Here is a 21,251-nt window from a genome sequence, read left to right on the forward strand (position 1 = left end):
TTGGAGGTCTTCTAGTCCAACCCCCTGCTTAGGCAGGAAACCCTATACCACTTCAGACAAATGGTTATCCAATCTCCTCTTAAAAACTTCCAGAGTTGGAGCACCCACAACTTCTGGAGGCAAGTTGTTCCATTGATTAATTGTTCTAACTCGCAGGAAATGAAATTTCTCCTTAGTTCTAGGTTGCTTCTCTCCTTGATTAGTTTCCATCCATTGCTTCTTGTCCTGCCTTCAGGTGCTTTGGAGAATAGCTTGACTCCCTCTTCTTTGTGGCAACCCCTGAGATATTGGAACACTGCTAGTTTTAGTTTAATATTGGAGCACAGCTGGTTTAAGGAATTGTACATAGTGGTTGTGCTCACCGGCCTGTATAATACAGGTAGTCTCAACTTATAGACTGCAATTGAGCCCGAAATTTCTGTTGCTAAGTGAGAAATTTGTTAAGTGAGTTTTGCCCCATTTTACTACTATTCTCGACACATTTGTTAAGTGAATTACTGCAGTTAAATTAGTAAAACGGTTGTTAAGTGAATCTGGTTTCCCCATTGATTTTGCTTGTCAGAAGGTCGCAAAAGGGGACCACATGATTCTGGAACAGTGCAACCGTCATAAATGTGAGTCGATTGTTAAGTTTCCGAATGTAAATCACGAATGGAGATGCTGCAATGGTCATAAGTGTGAAAAATGGCCATAGATCACTTTTTTCAGTGCTGTTGTAACTTCGAATGGTCACTAAATGAACTGTTATAAGTTGAGGAGTACCTGTATACTGTTTTGAAATGAACGCCAGAACTCTGCGTAATCAGAATAGGTGTACTGAAAAACAACAAAATACTTTCTCTGAAGCTTTCTCATTCAGATATTCAGGAATGCAGAATATTGATTACTCAAAATATGGAGAGATATAAAACAAATATGTTTTACATGAGTTGATAGAAACGATCAGGATACAAAATCAATGGTGTGTGCATTACTGGATTTGTAAAACAGTTTTAAAAAAGAAATCACATTTAGTATTCGCATATGCTGTCATGCAATATTTTTGCTTTCAATGGTTGGATCTTTAGTTTCCTAACAGTTCTCATTTCTCTTGTCATATGAACTATAAATTTCAACTGTACATAATTTAAATCTTTATCATATTCATGCGTTAGTATCATTCAATGTCATGTAACATCTTACATTTATTCTGATCTAAGATAAACCACACGGATTGCTGTTGCACAGTAGTCAGACAGCACAAACGAACATGTATACCGTGATGCTTAAAAGTTTGTGAACCCTTCTGAATTTTCAATATTTTTGCAGAAAAATGACCTAGTCTGTGCTCCAAACAAGTCCTAAAATTAAATAAAGAGAACTCAGTTAAATAAATGACTCAAAAACGTTATATTGTTCATTGATTTATTGAGGGAAATGATCCAAAGCTACATATTTGCGTATGACAAAGGTGTGTGGATCATTGATTTGGTGTGCCCTCCATGGATATCAATAAGTGCAATTAATTAATTGCACGTCTTAATTAATTGCTCTATCCAACAAGATGCAATTCAGTGATGAGAAAAGTGAAGTCCTGCACTTAGGTGGGAAACCAAATGACAGATACCAAATAGGCGATACCTGGCTCAACAGTAGTAACTGTGAGAGGAATCCAGGTGTCTTGGTGGATCACCACATAAGTATAAGCCAGCAGTATGCTGCAGCTGCCAAAAAAGCCAATGCAGTCCTAGGGTGCGTCAACAGAGGGTCAAGATCATAAGAAGTGATAATGCCATTCTACTACACTGGTGAGACCACACCTGGAGTACTTTGTTCAGTTCTAGACATCATGATACAGAAAAGATGCTCAGACCCTAGAACGGGGGTGTCAAACTCAAGGCCTGTGGGCTGGATCTGGCATGCAGGGTGCTTAGATCTGGCCCGCGGTGTTGGCCTGGAACTATCAAAGGACCGGCCCATGGTGCCTCTGCCAGCCAAAATGGGGCATGGGGACAGGCCATTTTAGACCAGCAGAGTGCTGCAGGAGACCCTGGAGGCTGAAAACGGGCCATGTGGGGCCCGCATGAGGCCCCCCGCACCCCGTTTTTGTCGCCAGGATGTTGCAGGAGGTGACTGTCCCGCCTCCCCCTCCCCCTCCCCCCTGGCTGGGCCGCGGAGGAGAACTACAGTGCTGATTTGCCCCTCAAAGAAATCCAGTTTGACATTTCTGCCCTAGAGCAACAGTGCAGAGAAGAGCAACAAAGATGATAAGGGGTCTAGAGGATAAACTGTATAGGTATGTTTAGTCTAATGAAGAGAAGGTTTAGGGGAGGCCTGATAGCAATCTTCCCTTAAAAGGCTGTCACTAGAAAAAGGGGGCCGTTTGTTCTCCAGAGCACCTGAGCGCAGGACAAAAAGAAGCTCATCAGAGCGAGATCCAACGTGGAACTAAGGAGGAATTTCCTGGAAGAACAAATAATAAATGGAACAGCTTGCCTCCTAGTATTGTGGTTGCTTTATCGCTGGAGGTTTTCAAGAAAAGATTGGACAACCATTTGTTTAGAATGGTTAAAGACTCATGACCTGGGCAGGGAGTTGGACTAGAAGACCTCCAAGGCAGGTGGGTGGGCATGGCCATGGTGGATATGGCCTAGTCGGCCTCCTGCACCACGGCAGGGGGGGCGTTTTTGCCCTCCCTGGGTTCCAGAGGCTTTCCTCTAGCCTCCGGGAGAGTGAAAACAGCCTCCCCAGGCTCTGGAGGCCAGAAACAGGCCCGCTTCTGGCCTTCCCGAACTTCCAGTAGGCCCGTTTTTCACCCTCCCCGAGCCTCCGTGCGCGCCCTGCATTTACCTGCATCCAAAATGGGCCGCGTGGGGACTCCTGGGGGGGAGGGGCAGGGTGGGTGGGGCCAGCCAGGAGTGGGATTTGGGGATTCTCCGAACTGCACAGAATCTTAGCTAGAGGTTCTCCCAAACCCCCAGTAGCCCACTCCTGCTCCCAGGTCCCTTCTAGCTCCATGATTCTATGATTGTAAACATTTCTGGTAACTGTTGATCAGTTCTGCATATCAGCTTGAAGGAATTTTAGCCCATTCCTCCTGGCAGAAGAGCTGAAACTCAGGGATGTTGGTGGGTTTCCTCACATGACTTGCTTGTTCAAGTCTTTCCATAACATTTCAGGGACACAAAGACACTGAAGTGGAAAGAAAGTGGAAGAATTTATACTCTTACTTATACCTATAAACCTTTTTTCTTTTTTTAATTTTTTTTGGAAATTTCCAACATCACCCCCTCTCCCCAATTACCCACCAAATCACACTACAGTAAAACGTCAGTTTAATGAACCGTTTGAAAGGGGTCTCCATTAAATTTATATTTAATTGCCAATTATGTAAATGGATGCACTTGGCATAAAAACGTCAATTATACAGTGATGCAAATGATGTTAAGTTACACCAGTTTTCCAGACTGCTTAAGAAAAAGCAGGTTCTGTCCCTTCTTTCAGAGTGACGTCCCATCTAAAACATCAATTACCACTGACCTCTGTTAAATGGATGTTTGACAAATTGATATTTTACTTTTAATTCTGAGTGTCCAAGTTTGGAGTTTTCATTTCCTGACCAGCAGGTGCTTTTCATACCCCGTAATATTCCAGGTTTGAGGCTGAGAACAACAAACGTTTATTTACAATGGGTCCTCATAGACTCTGCCATTGCAGTCTCTGCAATCATATGGGTTTCATGCTTTTGACATTGCAGTGAGTTGCATTCACATGACCACAATTCATGATACTCCCTGTCAGCTTTCCACAAGCAAAGTCAATGGGGAAGTTGCAGTCATATGAGTCCCTCTCTTAACAACCTGTTCAGTCTTCAACCCCATCATGTTTTATGATTCTATTGCTTAATGATGGCAATTCTGGTTCCAATTTTTGTCATTAGTCAGGGATTCCCTGTATCACATATGGAAATAAAGATTCAGGTTATAGAATGCGTTGGTTGCCTCTAGTAAATTTTCTTTCTCAGCTCAATATAATTTTAAATTATTGTTGTAAAAGTAAAATGAGAAAGATGCTCTCTTGGTACAAATGCAGCTGTAACAAATTTCACAAATGAAATTTTGAAAACTGAATCAGACTAAGTCTTTGAACAGTTTTTTTCAGGCTTTTTAAATTTATTTATGAAATTTATATAGCTATATAACATAGATACATAGATACATAGATACATAGATACATAGATAGATACATAGATAGATACATAGATACATGACTTATTTATATATATACATATCATTGGCATCCTTCAGTCCCAAGAGACTATGGTATCATGCTCTGGAAAGAGGTCCTAAAACAGCATCTAGTGTGACTAAAAAGGCCAATTCGAGAGTGGCAATCCCTTCCACACTGAGGGCAGATACATTCTGTCCCCTGCCCAGCCCCCAGATTTCGCTGGTTCCGGGACTGCCTCTTTGCCTCAGCCTGCCAAACAAGTGTCTCTTCGAATTGGAGAAGGCCATGCTGCGTCTTTAGCCTCCAAGCTGAACGATCGGAGGTCAAGGTTTCCCAATTGTTAATGTCCATTCCATTAGTCTTGGACTAATGGGCACACAGCTAGGACCTCACCCACACAGGATGTTACGAAACAGCCAACTAATCTGTAAACATCAACTCCATCAACTAATCAAGATGTAACAACACAGCCAACCAACCTGCCTACAGCAACAGAGCCAGCACTTCACACCTCCCCACCAGTATTTATAGAGAGACGGCATCTCCGATCACGCTTTGCTCGCACAGGCATGAAGCTGAAGACACCAGCCTGAAGATAACGAGTGGGACCTCATTGAAACGTCGTCAAAATACTCTCAATCTTACACAGGAAAAGACCCGAATATGCCAAGACTGTAGGTTTAAAAGTATGTATTTTTCTTCAACCGGGTATTTTCCTACGTAAACCAAGTTTTTCAAATCGCAGCCATAGCTCAGTGAAATCACATCCACTATCCTAGGCTTCTTCAGATAGCAAGCAAGCATTTCCCAATAGGCAGCAAAATGCTTGCTTGCTGTCTGAAGAAGCCTAGGATAGTGGATGTGATTTCACTGAGCTATGGCTGCGATTTGAAAAACTTGGTTTACGTAGGAAAATACCCGGTTGAAGAAAAATACATACATACATACATACATACATACATACATACATACATACATACATATTCTTACTCTTCGTAAGTTTTATGTGTGTTTTTCTTTTAGCCAGGTTTTTCCTACATAACCAAGATTTTTCTACAGCCTAGCTCTCATCCACTCGATTCTGGTCTTTTTTCTTCTGGCAGACTCACCAGACAGCACATAGAAAAAACTACGTAGGAAAAACCTGGCTAAAAGAAAAACACACACACACACACACACACACACACACACACACACACACACACACGTATATGTATATACATATGTATACACACACACACACACACACACACATATGACTTGAAACAAATATAAAAACAACAGAAAAGAGCACTATGATTAAAAAAATAAAAAAGCGTCTTAAAAATGTCCTTAAAAATTCATAGCCAAGGTAGTCACATATCATAATAACACTCAGTACAACTCAGTACAACTCAGTGGTAGAGCTGTATGCCAGCTCTACCACATTCCCTTGTCCCTGGGTCCATTGGCCAAATCATGTTTTCGTTCTTTTGAAAGGTAAGCGGGGTCAGTGCTATTGCTTTGCCATTGGACCCGGATTCTACCTTTAATTGGTGATTGAAAAAAAAATCAGTACTTTCAGTGCTATGTATTTATTTCACGAAAACATTTATGTATTTCTGCATGTATTATGTTTTGAGTTTCCAGCAGCATTACACCCGTATGCCTTGAGAGGTCTCTTTTTGCTACCTCGCTTATTTCTGCGCCCCCCCCCCCATTCTTTGATTAAGATTTGAAATTATGATACTAAAAAAAAAAGCAATAAAAATATGAGAGGCCAGTATGCAGTAAATTCCAAGCTCTAGCAGCATCTTTCCTCTGCTAAGAGTACCTTTTTATAGATGAAGATAAATTACAGTGATAGCTGACCTCAGCTCAGCAGTTTGTTCTGAAGTGTGCCCAACCAGCAAACCTCAGAAACGAACAAAACCCAAAACATAGGCTGGCTGATGCTGGCAGTGTTTTGGTGTGACGATATGTGCTTTGCCTGTTTTAACTGTTTTCCTTTTTTTTTTAGCTAGTGTGTGTACTTTCCTGAGCATCAACAGGTTTCTGGCGATGGTATCCTGTTATGCTATGTTGGACACTTATAGCAATAGCATTTAGATGTATAGGCCGTCCTCCACTTACAACAGTTCGCTTAGTGACTGTTTGAAGCTACAACGGCACTGAAAAAAGTTGGCTCTTCGGCTTTGAAACGGAGATGAGCACTGCCCCCTAGAGTTGGGAAAGACTAGCACATATGTGCGAGGGGAACCTTTACCTTTACCTTTTACTAGTGTGTAACTGCACAACATATAAAGCTTCTAGGATAGAAGAAGAAGGCAAAACATTGGGAGAGCAGGAGGATTGCATTGAACGGGCTGGGAGGCCAGACAACCTGTATTGTATCTCATGGGAGACATTTATGCCTTCCTTTGGAAAAATTCCTCATTTCTCTCTCAAACCTTTGCATTGGTGACCAATATTTAAAAGTGGCACTCGATATATTGTTCTTAAGTGCAGGTTTCCCCTTTCTGAGTGTGGTGAATCACTGTTTCAGAATAGAGATGCAACATAAAAATGATCAGAAAGTACCTTGCAATTTTATATATACCCTAGAATAAAGACACCAGGTTTTGAACTGAGAGGCTCTTAAATGTTTATAGCAGTGTTTCACAACCTTAGGAACTCTTTAAGATGTGTGGATTTCAACTCCCAGAATTCCCCAGCTAGCCAAGTTGTCAAGGTCAAGAAACATTGGTTTATAGTAGCTCTCAACTAGGTTGCGCCTGGTAAGCATAATCTAGCGAAGTAAAGTTACTTCTGCATCGAAATCTGGAATGGGAATATTTAGCCATGAGTGTTTTGCTTTAAGTGCTATTTGTGAGACAGCAAAATCTCAGTTTACCATACTCTGATGCAATGGACTTGGCACAAAGCAGTCCAGTTTTCCCTCAGACCTATTAATATCAATTTGTGTAATAATGTTATTTCACGGATGATGGCTTTTACATAACGTATGCAGTGATGTTATGACACATATTGTACAGTTTGCATCTTGTTTGAAATTGTTATTTGTTGTTTATACTGTTACTGAAAGTTGTGATATAGATCAACATAATATTTTAAAATATGATTCCTAAAGTGATTAATTTTTTAAATCTTTTGTTAAAACTTTTTTTCTTAGTTTTCAGGTAATCATAGTGTATATTATTTAGCTAGCATTCTAAAAAAATAATCATTCTTGTGATTTTCTCCAGGAAAATTAATAATTTTTTCTAGTGGATCAGAACAAACAAAAAATCCTCTTAGTGTGAAGATTACATTGTATGTGTGTATTAAAGTTATTATATCAACTATCACTGAATTCTTTCAGTGGTTTCTATAAAGCTAATAGTATAAGCTTTCATATACTGCCAAATGTGTGACCTTTTATGTGTGACCAAATATGTATGCATGTATACACACATATATTTATGAATGGGTAATTGTGGTGGTGACAGTAATTTCTGAAATCAGAGGAAAATTGGATATAGAAGGTACAGCTGTTTCTGGGATATGACCATATTTTATATGAGATTCGTGCTCATCTATTCTTTCATTCATAGATTAGCCAGTTTGGCTTCTGTATAAAAAAGCAGTGGAGTACTGATATCTTATTGGAAAGTGAGTCAATGTATAAACTACAGGAAGTCCTCATTTAGTGACTGTCTTGTTTGGCAACTGTTCAAAATTATGACAGTGATGAAATAGAAAATTTACGACATTTACGAACTCTGCAGGTCTGTAAAGCTAAGGAAACCTCAAACATAACTTCATAAACCCAGTTTCAAGGTTTACTTAGCAACAGGTTTGCTTAACAAGTTGCCTGTCCCAATTATGGTTTCTAAAGGAGGACTACCTATATTGCTGTTATAATGTTTAAAATGATGCTGGTAATGTTCTGCAAGAGTAAAAGTGCAGGCTTTAAATCTGCTGTCATGTTTGGTCCACTTTTCTGAATCACTGGAGTGTTCCTCTTCTTGCTGGTGAATCGCTGTTTTAAGAAATTAGCAGCAGCGGATTCGAAATGTAACAAAACAGAAAATTCTGAATGCAGCACATTTGGATCGGTATTTCTGCTTTACTAATCTCTTAAGGGTTTCTTCACTTTTAAGAGCAGAAGTTTTAGATCAGGGGTGTCAGACTCAGGGTTCTTAGTTCTGGCCTGCTGCCCCACCCTGGAAACAGCAAAGGACTGGCCGGCAGTGCCTCTGCTAGCAAAAACGGTGCTTGAGAGGGTTCTGCGTGGCCTTCCCGGGCTCCGTTTTTGACTGTGATGGCTTCCCGTAACCCTCTGCCAGTGAAAACTGAGCTTGGGTAGGCTGTGCGCGGCCCACCTACGCTCCTTTTTCGGCTGCGACGCGGCCTCTCTGGGCTCCGTTTTCACTGGCAGAGGGCTCCAGTAGGCTGTCGTGGCCGAAAACGGAGCCTCAATGAGTGGCATCAATGCCCTCAATGAAATCGAGTTTGACACCACTGATTTAGATACATATTTCTAAGTATCAGCAAATTATACCTGAGCTTTTTTGTTAGGCAAAATTTAGTTCCAATGGCCATCAAAAGTGCAGTCTATATTAAAGTGGCTTTCCATGCCTGCAAGATGCTTTCCCTTTACACTTGGTGAGTGTCAACTTATCCTCTAACAGGATTAAGGAGCCTGGTTCACTGTATAGACAAGACTAGATTGTGAAAGGGAGCTTGAGGGAGAGCGGGAGGATGGGGAGAGGGAAGGGGAAGGGGAAGGGGAAGGGGAAGAGGAGAAGAGAAGAGAAGAGAAGAGAAGAGAAGAGAAGAGAAATTTGTTTATAGGAAAGGAAAAGTACCACGTTTATCATTTTAAGTTTTGAAAACAGGTGCTTTCTAGATTAGGACCTGTCACAGCAGCAGGGGCAAAATTTAATTTGCACAAAGGGACTCACGTGGCCAGAAATATTTTTTAGCTGGCATAGTTTTCAGTTCTGGAATGTGTGGAAGAAAGTTTCTAAAAATGTGCACACACACCTATACACCATCAGGGAGCGAGGGAAGACCCCTTACAGGGAAGAGCTGAGGACTTTGTGCAATATCTGTATGACAAAATTGCTCAGATTCAGGAAGGATTGGACTCTGACTGGGTAGCTTCAGGTGGGGTGATGGAGGCGGGCCTTGAGAATGTCATTTGGGAGGAGTTTGACCCTGTGGCTCCCAAGGACGTGGACAGGATTCTGGGCAGGCTTAGTGCGGCCACATGTTTACTGGACCTGTGTCCCTCCTGGTTGGTACTGGCCTCCCGGGAGGTTACACGAGGCTGGCTCCAGGGGATTATCAATGCTTCTCTGAGTGAGGGTAACTTCCCTGCCGCCTTGAAGGAGGCGGTGGTGAGGCCCCTCCTTAAGAAGCCTTCCCTGGACCCGGCTATATTAGCAAATTATCGTCCTGTCTCCAACCTTCGCTTTGTGGCTAAGGTTGTTGAGAGTGTGGTGGTGCGACAGTTACCCTGGTTCCTGGAGGAAACGGTATATCTAGATCCGTTCCAGTCGGGTTTCAGGCCTGGACACAGCACGGAAACGGCATTGGTCGCGTTGGTGAATGATCTCTGGAGGGCTTGGGACAGGGGTTGTTCCTCTGTCCTGGTCCTATTAGATCTCTCGGCGGCTTTTGATACCATTGACCATGGTATCATGCTGCGCCGACTGGAGGGGTTGGGGATAGGGGGCACCGTGTTGCGGTGGTTCTCCTCCTTCCTCTCTGACCGGTCGCAGTTCGTGTTGACGGGGACAGAGATTGACCTCGAGGCGCCTTGTGTGTGGGGTGCCGCAAGGGTCGGTCCTCTCGCCCCTGCTGTTCAACATTTATGTGAAGCCGCTGGGTGAGATCATCCGTGGTTTTGGGGTGAAGTGTCATCTGTACGCTGATGATACTCAGCTGTACATTTCCATCCCGGACCACCCAACGATGCTCTTGATGTGATGTCCCGGTGCCTGGAGGCCGTGTGGATCTGGATGGGGAGAAACAGGCTCAAGCTCAACCCGTCCAAGACCGAGTGGCTGTGGCTTCCCGCATCCTGATACAGTCAGTTGGTACAATCGCTGACTTTTGGGGGCGAGTCGTTGGCCCCCACAGAGAGGGCTCGCAACTTGGGTATCCTCCTGGATACACGGCTGTCTTTGGAAGAGCATATGATGGCCGTGGCCAGGGGGGCTTTTTATCAGGTTTGCCTGATCCACCAGTTGCGTCCCTTTCTGGATCGGGATTCCTTACGCATGTTCACTCATACCCTCGTCATGTCCCGCTTGGACTACTGTAATGCTTTCTACATGGGGCTCCCCTTGAGGAGCACCTGGAGGCTCCAACTGGTCCAGAATGCGGCCGCGCGGGTGGTGATGGGGGTGACTCGGCGCTCCCATGTAACACCTCTCCTGCACGAGCTGTACTGGCTCCCAGTAGTCTTCCGGGTGCGCTTCAAGGTATTGGTTACCATCTTTAGAGCGCTCCATGGCTTAGGACCCGGGTATTTACGAGACCGCCTTCTGCCGCCAGTAGCCTCCCACCGACCAGTACGCTCCCACAGAGAGGGGCTCCTCAGGGTGCCATCGGCCAAACAATGTTGGCTGGTGGCCCCCAGGGGGAGAGCCTTCTCTGTGGGGACACCTACCCTCTGGAACGAGTTGCCCCCGGAGATACGGTGGATCCCGGATCTGCGCACTTTTCGCCATGCCTTAAAGACGTTTTTGTTTCATCAAGCCGGGCTGACCTGACCATACTTTTTAAATTGCTTTAATTTTAAATTGCTAAATTATGGGTTTTAATATGGGGGTGTTTTAACTGAGGGCCAAATTGATTTAATTGGTTTTTAATATTGTTTTAATTTTTGTATTTTCTGTATTTTATCTGCTGGCTGTTCACCGCCCCGAGTCCTTCGGGAGAAGGGCGGTATACAAATATAATAAATTAACTAACTAACTAACTAACTAACTAACTAACTAACTAACTAACTAACTAACTATAAAGACAGGAACATGCTGCATATGTAGGGCTGGTGAATATACACAAAATACAGAAGTAAACGATAAGAGGAATTAATCAGGTATATTAAAAAAGTTTGATTAAATAGACGAGAGAATCGCAGTTAAGCAATTTACAAAGCAAACTTCCTATTCATTCATTACTACAAAAAAAAATATCTATCCACAGTTACAATGAAGTGTAGCAGGAGCGCGTGAGGGAAAGACTAAGCAAGGAGTGTGGCCAGAGGACAAAAAAAATGGCTACGTGTGAAAAGCAGGTTTACATGCGCAGAAGACGAAAATGGAAATGCAATATTAGATAAGAATTTGAAGAGCAATCGTGACGGATTCTATAGAGTTGTTTCAGAAAGCAGGGGAAGAAATAATGGCCCATGTTCAACTGGGCAGCCCTAGAAATGGAACCTTATAAATAAATAAATAACTTTCAAGAGATTTAAACAGTTCTGTTGGACACCAGAGAACAATTCCTAACAATAAAAGTTGTTTAACAATGAACAGCCTGTTAGTGGTGTTTAAATAGAAGCTGGATGGCTGTAATAGTGAATTGAGGCATTAGAAGATTTCCAAAGTTCCTTCCAACCCTTATATTATAGCTACCCTGTTTCTCCCAAAATAAGACATCCCCTGATAATAAGCCCAATTGGGCTTTTGAGCTCATGGCAATAAGGCCAAGTGCTTATTTCAGGGTTCACAAAAATATAAGACAGGGTCTTATTTTCGGAGAAACACAGTAGTCCTTGGTTAACAATGGCAACTGGGACCAGGATTGTCATAAAGAGTGACATCACATGACCATGCTTCTTAGTGACGGCAATTCCAGCAGTCCTGGTTTGTTGTGGTTAAGTGTGGACTGCACAGGTTATTAAGTGAAGACCTCATGTGTGCATGAGTTGTAACTTTCTCCTGACCTTCCCATTGCCTTTGTTTGTGGAGAGTTGGCAAGGAAGATCACACAGCATAACCGTGTGAATGCGGGGTTCCTTCAGTGGCCAGAACTCTGAGGACCAGTCATAACTACCTCTTGTTCAGCAACTGTTGCAAGTTTGAATGAGGAATCGTTAAGCAAGGATCACCTGTATATAACTGTATAAAGCTTAAAACGGACTGTTGTGTTTTCAACAAGTTGAGGTTTCAGGGAGGTTGTTTTGATCTCGGAGCATTGTCAGAAGTTAGAACAACCCAATTTCAATTCAGAAGATCTAAACTCATCAGCCCCGCCCCTTCTCTAAGAAGATCTTATCAATAAGCACACTTTTAAAAGAAAATTAGCAAACATTCAGCTATCTCTCTCTTACTAAACTTTTGCATTCTAAAATATTTTGATTTTCCAAATGAAAGCAGGTATTCTTAGGGTGCCAATTTTGTTATCACTGTTATCTGCGTGAAATGAATAGTTTCTCCATTGCTTGAAAATTCTAGATTGTTGTTTGTACATACGCTGATATACTTCAATTTATTATGCTTCACTTCTTTCTGTGTAGAACGTGTGAAATATATTGTGCTTTGAAGGGATAAAAAAATTCAGTCCGTAATAGCTGTTTTATTCCCACGCTAATAAATATGCAGTTTTAAATTATTTCCATTTAAATGGATTAACTATATTAATTTTGTCGTATTCCAGTTTTGCTCCTAGGAATTGGAGCCACTGCATGAACTTTTTAAGTTTTTCAATCTTCTCCCTGCCCGTAACTGTTGTAGTAAGTAAGCTAAGTCTGTAGATCTATGAAGCTGAGCAGAGAATGGAAGGCTTTAATTTTTCTTAGGGGATATAATTCAGTGCTGCACCGTCTGTTACAGATGCACTGGAGGGCAGTTATGGTTTTTATAACCACTTTTGTGACTAAAACTGTTATGGAAAATTAATTTAGAAGTTAGACAATTTGTGTTTCTATTTCTGAAACTTGCATTTAATTGGCTGGTGGCTTTTAAGGCTGGTTGAATAAAACCATGCTCAGTGTCAGGTTTTTCCTCCAATTGCTCTTTCAGAAGTGAGTAAAGTGTTGGAAAAGTGGGACAGCATTCCAAGACAAACAATTTAACATTTGTGTGAAACCAGTAAAATATAGTGAGCTTGTATGGCAGATGGAAGAATGGAATTTAAATCTACTAACAAATAAGTTGTCCCTCATTAAGACTTTTCAACCATTCCTCAACTTAACGCTATCTTGTGTAGTTATTCTACAGTTAACAGTCCACATGTACATTAGGTTGGGCATCTTGAAGGAAGGATCTTATTTAGAGATGTAATTTTCCAAGACAAAAATACCTCTCCGGTAATCTTTTTTTTTTTTTTTGGCAAAGTTTTAGGTGTTCATACATGTATTTTACCTTTTAAATGGCTGTAGAACTTATTTTGCTGCAGATAGGAGACAGGAGGGTTGTCGACCAGTATTGCTGCTCACTGAAACTCAGAAAGCATCAACGGAAGCGTTGTTGAAGAAAATTTCTGTTTTTGTTCTAAGAGCTGTCCAGCAGCTTTTAATCTTTGTTGAAACTGGGTCAAAATAAATTTTGTACGCTGGCTTTCTACATAAAAGTCATTTGCTTTCAAATTATGAGGTGAAGTATAACGTTTAAAGGGCAAGTAACCCCTTTTTCGCGTCTTAATCAAAACTCAACCGACGTTTCTCTTAGCGTGTTCAGTTATGTTTGTTGCATTTTCCTTCCTTCTCAGCTGGAGTTGATTTTCTTTCTCAAACCAACTCTGATTGGATGCTCTCTCTGTTTTCTGTCAGGCATGGTCATTGTACGTAGTGAGAGTGGCCAGCTACTGATGATCCCTCAACATGCTTTGGCGCAAATGCAAGCCCAAGCCCATGCACAGTCCCAGTCTCAAACTACCATGACTCCTCGCCCTGCCACATCTACCAGTGCTTCACCGGTCCAGCTCTCGACTGTGCAGGTCAGTTCCCTGAGAAATGTAAGTAAAGTAACACGTTAAATTCTTTCTTATGTTGAAGGTATCTGTAATGGAATGCGAGAATGACCTTGGAAGATGGGGAGAAGAGATTCTGCCTTGGGAATGCTTAGATAAAAGGGGGAGCAGCCCACAATTAAATAACGGGCAGAGAAAGAAACTTAGAAAGAGTGTCTTGCCCTAACTGATCAGGGGGTAAAAAGAGATGGCGGGAGATTTGCACTTTCAGACTTTCAAGATTCTGTTAAGATGTACCCTCTATAATAAAATAGAATTTTGCTCATCTTGTCATGTTTCCTATTTGGTCTACTTGGGAGGCGGACATTATCAGAGTTGGCTGTTTTCACTTTGTTGCTCTGCCTAAGAACCTCTGCCCTATACCCTGTTTTTGTCCTAGGATCCCCTGAAAAGTATTCGCCATGCTGGCCAGATATTGCCCTGCCCTATAATATTCAAGCATTCTTCTTCTTGTCATTCAGGAATCAAATCTTAAATTTCCAGTGGATTACAAGATGTTATATTGAAAACAAGCAGCGGATTGCTGGAATCTACCTACGTTCCTTCTGCAAAATTCCGCCAGAAGCAATTCTGCTTCAAAATGTAACCGCCCACACAGTATTAAGAAAGAGCAAAGCCTTAGTCTCAAACAGAAAGGCCCAAATATGTGGCAAAATAGTGAAGACAAATTTTGTGTGCATGCACAGTATTATTGTCAAACCGAATCTTCCCTTTCTCTTATAAGCGAGGGACTACAAAATGTCTAAAAACTTTATGTGTGAGAATAAATGCTGATATTGATTGTAATTGTATGAAAAATCCCACCTTCTTCACCATGTGAAATCTCCAGCAGATTATATTTATGGCTAGCACTCTCTTACCTGCTTTGATTTTAACACAGAAGTCATCCATCTGTTTTTCCTTCCTCCCCTTAGAATTGCATGTTGATAAAGTTTAGAAGAAAGTCAAACAAATTCCAAGATGACCACTCTTGTCATCAGTCTTTAAGGACATACTTACTTTATATATTGTCAATTAAAAATAATATGTTGCCAATCCTTGGTTTTGATTGTTGTGCTTCCAATTTTAAATAAGTGGGAAGGAACCCTGGGAAGTTAAAAGGAATAATAAATACTGTAGTTCCCCTATTTTACTTTACTATCTCTCACTTCAGAATTGCTCCCCTGATAATTTCCTATCTCTATCTCCCTCTCCCTCTCTCTCTAATATATACCATGTTTTCCCGAAAATAAGATCCTGTCTTATATTTTTTTAAACCCTGAAATAAGCACTTGGCCTTATTGCCATGCGTTCAAAAGCCCGATTGGGCTTGTTATCTGGGGATGTCTTATTTTGGGGGAAACGGGATAGATAGATAGATAGATAGATAGATAGATAGATAGATAGATAGATAGATAGATAGATAGATTATGTGAAGGAATCTGAAGGAAACTGTATATCTTCTGCTTCTCAACAGATGAAAAACTCAGTCATATAGTTCTGAATCAAAAAAAATTGTGGATGAAAGAGTTAAACATTTCTGTGCTAGGGAAAAGAAAGTGCTACTTTTTTCTGTAGACTGAAGGTTTTATTTTCTAATTACTTTTAAAGATTATTTTGATTTTCTTTTGATACCTGCTTAGGAAAAACCTGTGATCACTGAATATCAAAGCTTCAATCCCATTTATCTTGTGATTACTTTTCAGTGATAATGATAATATTGAATAATAATTAATAGTAATTAATAATCAGAAGAGCCAGTTGGGGACATCCTGTTTGTACTTAGTTGGTGCTGAGCGTTTTCTAATTCCGAGGCAAACATTGCAAAGTTCCCGCAATCAGGAACTTTGAGTGTATTCCCTGACTTTTTGGTTTTTTTGACTAATTTTTGATTTGTTTGTTTTTCCTTGGCTTTTAACAGCCCAAGTTTCTTTAAGTAGATACTATTTCTTCAAATGTCCACAAAATATAAAAGAAAAAACTGCGTGCTTTGTTTAGTTTTTTTTTTTAAATTTTATAAATCCATGCATTTAAGGTTTTAAAGGTACTGGGGTATTTGGTTGTATCACAGGGACACAAGCAGTTGAAAGCATTTGAGATGGGGATGGAAGCTAGGGCGGATCACTTTAAGTACCTAGCTGAGAGTTTTGCGTTTAATAATTAATTATATTCTGTTTCCCAGTTGTGCCTGAGCTGTTTTCACATTGCGTATATACAGCTTTTATATTATTAATATAAAATAATAGCATCCTTACTTAATATTAAGGCCATCACACTTCTTGCAGCCTGTAAAAGTGCTTTATGTCCATCAAACTCAAACTGACAGCTTAGGGTCTCAGAATCAAGGCAGCATTTCTGAAATGAAATTCGCTTTGGCATTACATTTTAAGACAGAGGTTTTGTGATTTGATTTTCCGTAATTGAATGTTGAAATATTCCAGCAATCATGCACATTAACCTCTTTCAAATTTTACTCCAATTACGGCTTGATTTTGATTACCTTCTTAGGATCTCTTTGCAATTTGCCATTTCAATTTTGGGGTTAGGATTATTTTTATAAACAGGCAATCCTCGACTTAACAACCACTTGTTTAACGGCCATTCAAAATTATGACAGAGGAGAAAAAAAAAAGTGATTTATGACCAATCCTTATAGTTTATACATCCTCGCAGTCACGTGATCAAAACGCAACCCACATGTATTTATGGCGGTTGCAGTATCGCAGGTCACTTGATTGTATTTGTAACTTTTCTAAGGGGCTTCCAGCAAGTAAAGTTGATGGGGGAAGCTGGACTCACTTAATGACCATAGCAAAAAAGGACATAAAATCTGGTACAACTCACTTAAATGACTGCCCCACTTAGTGATGGAAATTCCAGTTCAAATTGTGGTTGTAAATTGAGAACTACCTATATTTTTATAAAGCTGCCAAATGTGACTTTGGGCAATGTACAATTCTTAATAGGAGAATTATACTACAGGTCTGCTAGTAGTAACTGGCCATGGTATACTTTTACTTCTCTGGTTTTTTTTTCATTCTTAGTTTTCCTAGTGGGCTGGAATTCTTCCTGATGGCTTTATTCTTCCAATCCTCTTTTTCTAGATCCTATCTAAGAGCCCATTTGTGACATCATCACAACTTAACAAAAAACTGTCACAAGCCACTTTGTCCTCATCACCACAATAACACTTAACGCACCTTTGAATGTAACGGTTCTCTGTTCTTAGTATGCTTATTATTATATTAATTGTATTTAATGTGAAAAATATTTATTCAGTGACCTCTAGAATCCCAGTAGGGAAAAAAATTAGCTTGCAAAATTGTAATGCTCTATATGATTGTGTGGTTACAGGCAATTTTTGTATAAGCAAGGATTTGTTTTTAAACATCAACAAAATATGTCAAAAACCACATTTTCGAAATGAGGAATACAGATCAGATAGCAGTTAGCAATGACTGAATCAGGCTATAGACATACTTTGAAGGAGAAGCAGCTGGAGAAAGCGCACAAGTTATTTTAAGTCAAGTTTTGCAAAACACCGTTCTCCCCGCCCCTCCTTCTGCTAAATTATTTTGTGACTCCTCTTTTATTTAATTATATTTAACTGCTTTTTGGTGAATGTACCTTTTCCAGGCACCGGGAACTCCCATAATTGCTCGGCAGGTAGCACCAACCACTATAATCAAACAAGTGTCTCAGGCACAGACAACTGTACAACCCACAACAACGTTACAGAGGCCACCTGTAGTCCAGGTAAGTAGTTTTATTTTTGTTTTTAAAGCCAGCAGATACTCCTTCTGATACTATCATAATAATAATATAAATATTACTACTCCTATTGGTTTCTTATGATTAATCCATTGTTGTTTGTAACTTATGATTAATGATTGTAACTGTGATTATGACCTATGACCTATTATTTGCTGTTTATATGTACACTGTGAGCTTATGCACCCAGGACAAATTCCTTGTTTGTCCAATCACACTTGGTCAATAAAGAATTCTGTTCTAAATTCGTCTAGTCTAGTCTAGTCTAGTCTAGTCTAGTCTAGTCTAGTCTAGTCTAGTCTAGTCTAGTCTAGTCTAGTCTAGTCTAGTCTAGTCTAGTCTAGTCTAGTCTAGTCTAGTCTAGTCTAGTCTAGTCTAGTCCAGTCCAGTCCAGTCCAGTCCAGTCCAGTCCAGTCCAGTCCAGTCCTACTCTACTCTACTCTACTCTACTCTACTCTACTCTACTCTACTCTACTCTACTCTACTCTACTCTACTCTACTCTACTCTACTCTCTCTACTCTCTATTCTACTCTACACTCTACCCTACCCTTCCCTACCCTACCCTACTCTACTCTACTTTACTGAAGGGAGCAATTAGCCAAATACTGTGATGCAGTTAGGGTAGTGGTTATCTTTCTGAAAACCGCAAACGAAGATGAGAAAACCAGCACATGCTCTTCACCACTTCATTATTCATTACTATCTACAAACAATATGAGCTTCTATATCTCAAAGGTGCTTTTCCAAAAGGCAACTGCCCTGTGTTTTCCTAGAGGAGGAGGAGGAGGAGGAGGAAGAAGAAGACATTTTGCTTCTCATCTAAGAAGCCTCATCAGTTGTGAATGGATGGTGAGGGGATGGAAGGATAGTTCATCCCCACAACTGTTGAAGCTTCTTGGATGAGAAGCAAAACATCATCTTCTTCCTCAAGGAAAACACAGGCCAGTTGCCTTTTGAAAAAGCACCCTCGAGACAACCATGACTTGGATGACCGAGGCTCTCTATAGACTTCTATTCTGCTAAAACGCTTCGGTGAGATTAGCGAACCTTCTCCCAAATAGATGGACGAGTCCTACTGTAAAAAATGGGTTTGCTATTAAGTCATATACAAAGGATTGCAGCTGACTTCTTGAAATAGTAGTGGATCCCGAACAAGGAAATTCATTGGAAACTTCATAAGATTTCTTGATCAGTAAAAGTCTTCTCTGAAGACTGGGATCCGGATTGTTGGGCGGTTTATTGGAATGTAATCTTAGATTTGTAAGATTATCTTCTTACAGCTGGAATTCCATACACATTGCAAGTAATATTCCAGAAACCCCTCTTAGATATTTGCTTTTAAATTACAGTAAATCACGAAGTCTTCTGATTTAGATAGCATAAGATCATACATTTGAATATTGTTCACAATAAATAAATTCTCAGCAGCAAATATTCCCGATAGATTACAAGCCTGAAAACTTGGAGAGAAATAGCAAACTTGGATTTGTCTGTCTGTATCTGGTTAATGCAGGCATTATTGTGACTGCATGGCTATCACCTACTTAATATTTATCCATCCTGTGTTGAAGTCTGTTTAAGCAGATGCCTCCCTTTTCAAATTTATTTAATATATCTAATGTTGCAAATGGTTTAGAGTAATGCTTGTAAATTAGTTATTTCCTGATATTTGGACTTTTAATAGTTGTCAGGCAAGAGGCAAAGGAGTCTGGAAATAGGTTTCAGCTCTTCCCTTAAATAATATCTTTTAAACTACCCAATACATTTTTCTGCCTCCCTTCATAAATTGTGGTTAAAAGTTACCCTTTTAGGCTACTGTTGGGACATGGCAGCAAACATTCCCACCTACCGCCCACCTTCCCCGTCCATGATTAATGTCTCATACATGCTTGTTTGCTCAACAGACCCACAATTGGGGGCAATTCTTAAGAAGCAAAAGCGAAACAAGTTTATTGGCTCTAGCGGTGAGCTGTAACCAATGGCTTACACACTCCTGTGTGCAAATTCTACCACCTTCTCCTTTTTTTAACCAGCGCTTTTTAAAATCCACTTCCAGGGTTTTCAGTTGAATGCATGGGATTTTGTGCCACCTGGCGGTCCTTCTTATAAACGGCATTAAACAGTATCTAAAAAGCAGTGTCTATTTTGGGAGATCGACCACGGAAGACAATCTGATCGTAATGAATTCGCTCTTATTTCTCTTCCTTCCTCTTCTCCCTCCCCACCTCCAATCTAACATCTTTGTGTTGCAGCCTCAGATTGTTCTGGGTAGTCCTGCACAAACGACAGCATTAGGAACAGCGACTGCTGTGCAGACTGGAACCCCTCAAAGGACGGTGCAAGGAGCCACAGCAACCTCCACTGCGGCCACAGTAAGACGCTGATTGCTATTTGCTGCAAGGCAAAAAGACCGATCTTGTTAGCTCACCAAGAGCAGAATCTCTCCTCAAATAAATGTTCAGTATGGAATATGAGATTATTGGTAAGACCAGGAGTCTCCAGCCCTCGGTCCATGGACCGATACCAGTCTGCGGCATGCCAGAAACTGGGCTGCACAAACAAGCAAAGTCTCATCTGCAGGATGCAGACAGCCATGCCTCCTCTGGTCCGTGGAAAAACCTCTCTTCACGGAACTGGTCCCTGGTGCCCAAAAGTTTGGGGGCCACTGCTGTAGGCTATGACATATTTTAGAAGTATGAAACTACAGTCCCTGAGTCAGGTAGTCCTTGACTTAACAACCACAATTGGGAACTGAAGTTCCGTTGCTAAGCAATGGGTTGTTAAGTGAATCGCACCCGATTCTATGGCCTGTTTTCCCACGGTTGTTAAGCGAATCATTGCAGTTGTTAAGTGAACCATGTAGTCATTAAGCGAATCTTGCTTCCGCCATTTATGGTGCTTGTTGGAAATTGACTGGCAAATGGCGATCACATGACACTGCAATTATTGTAAATACATGCTGGTTGCTAAGCACCCGAATTTTGATCACTGACCCTGGGGATGCTGCAATAATTGTAAGTGTGAGGACCAAGTTATAAATCATTACTCAGTGCCGCTGCAATTTTGAAAGGACACTAAACAAACAGTTGTTATTCAAGGACTACCTGACTGTTGTGAGGCCAACGGGAACGAATATAAAAGTTACTTGGGTGCTAAATTATTCACTAAAATGACCTACCATGTGTATAAGCAAAATCTACAATTGATAATTTTATAAAAGAAATATATTGCCTATTTAAATGCTCATGGAGGGTTATTTTTTTTTTGTTGTTTACTATTAAATTTACTCACTTCAAGCCTTTACAAATGGCTTGAGGGTCAAAGAGCTGCCTGCAGCTATGCC

The 21,251-nt window shown here is 40.8% G+C and overlaps 1 protein-coding gene across 2 annotated transcripts in view; it reads left to right on the forward strand.

The window, feature by feature from the left end:
* The window catches only part of TAF4 (TATA-box binding protein associated factor 4), an 89,875-nt gene that overhangs the window by 32,796 nt on the left and 35,828 nt on the right, over window positions 1–21,251 (forward strand). The window contains exons 3-5 of one of the 2 annotated variants that reach the window (XM_034433137.2): window positions 13,958–14,124; window positions 17,773–17,892; window positions 20,161–20,280. In XM_034433137.2, the coding sequence (XP_034289028.2) occupies window positions 13,958–14,124; window positions 17,773–17,892; window positions 20,161–20,280 (407 nt within the window). Of the gene's footprint in view, window positions 1–13,957; window positions 14,143–17,772; window positions 17,893–20,160; window positions 20,281–21,251 lie in introns of both variants that reach the window. The other variant, XM_034433136.2, reaches the window with a different exon arrangement.

This window comes from Pantherophis guttatus, chromosome 3, assembly GCF_059756535.1.
Source record: "Pantherophis guttatus breed Tessera chromosome 3, ASM5975653v1, whole genome shotgun sequence".
Taxonomy (NCBI): Eukaryota; Metazoa; Chordata; class Lepidosauria; order Squamata; family Colubridae; genus Pantherophis; species Pantherophis guttatus.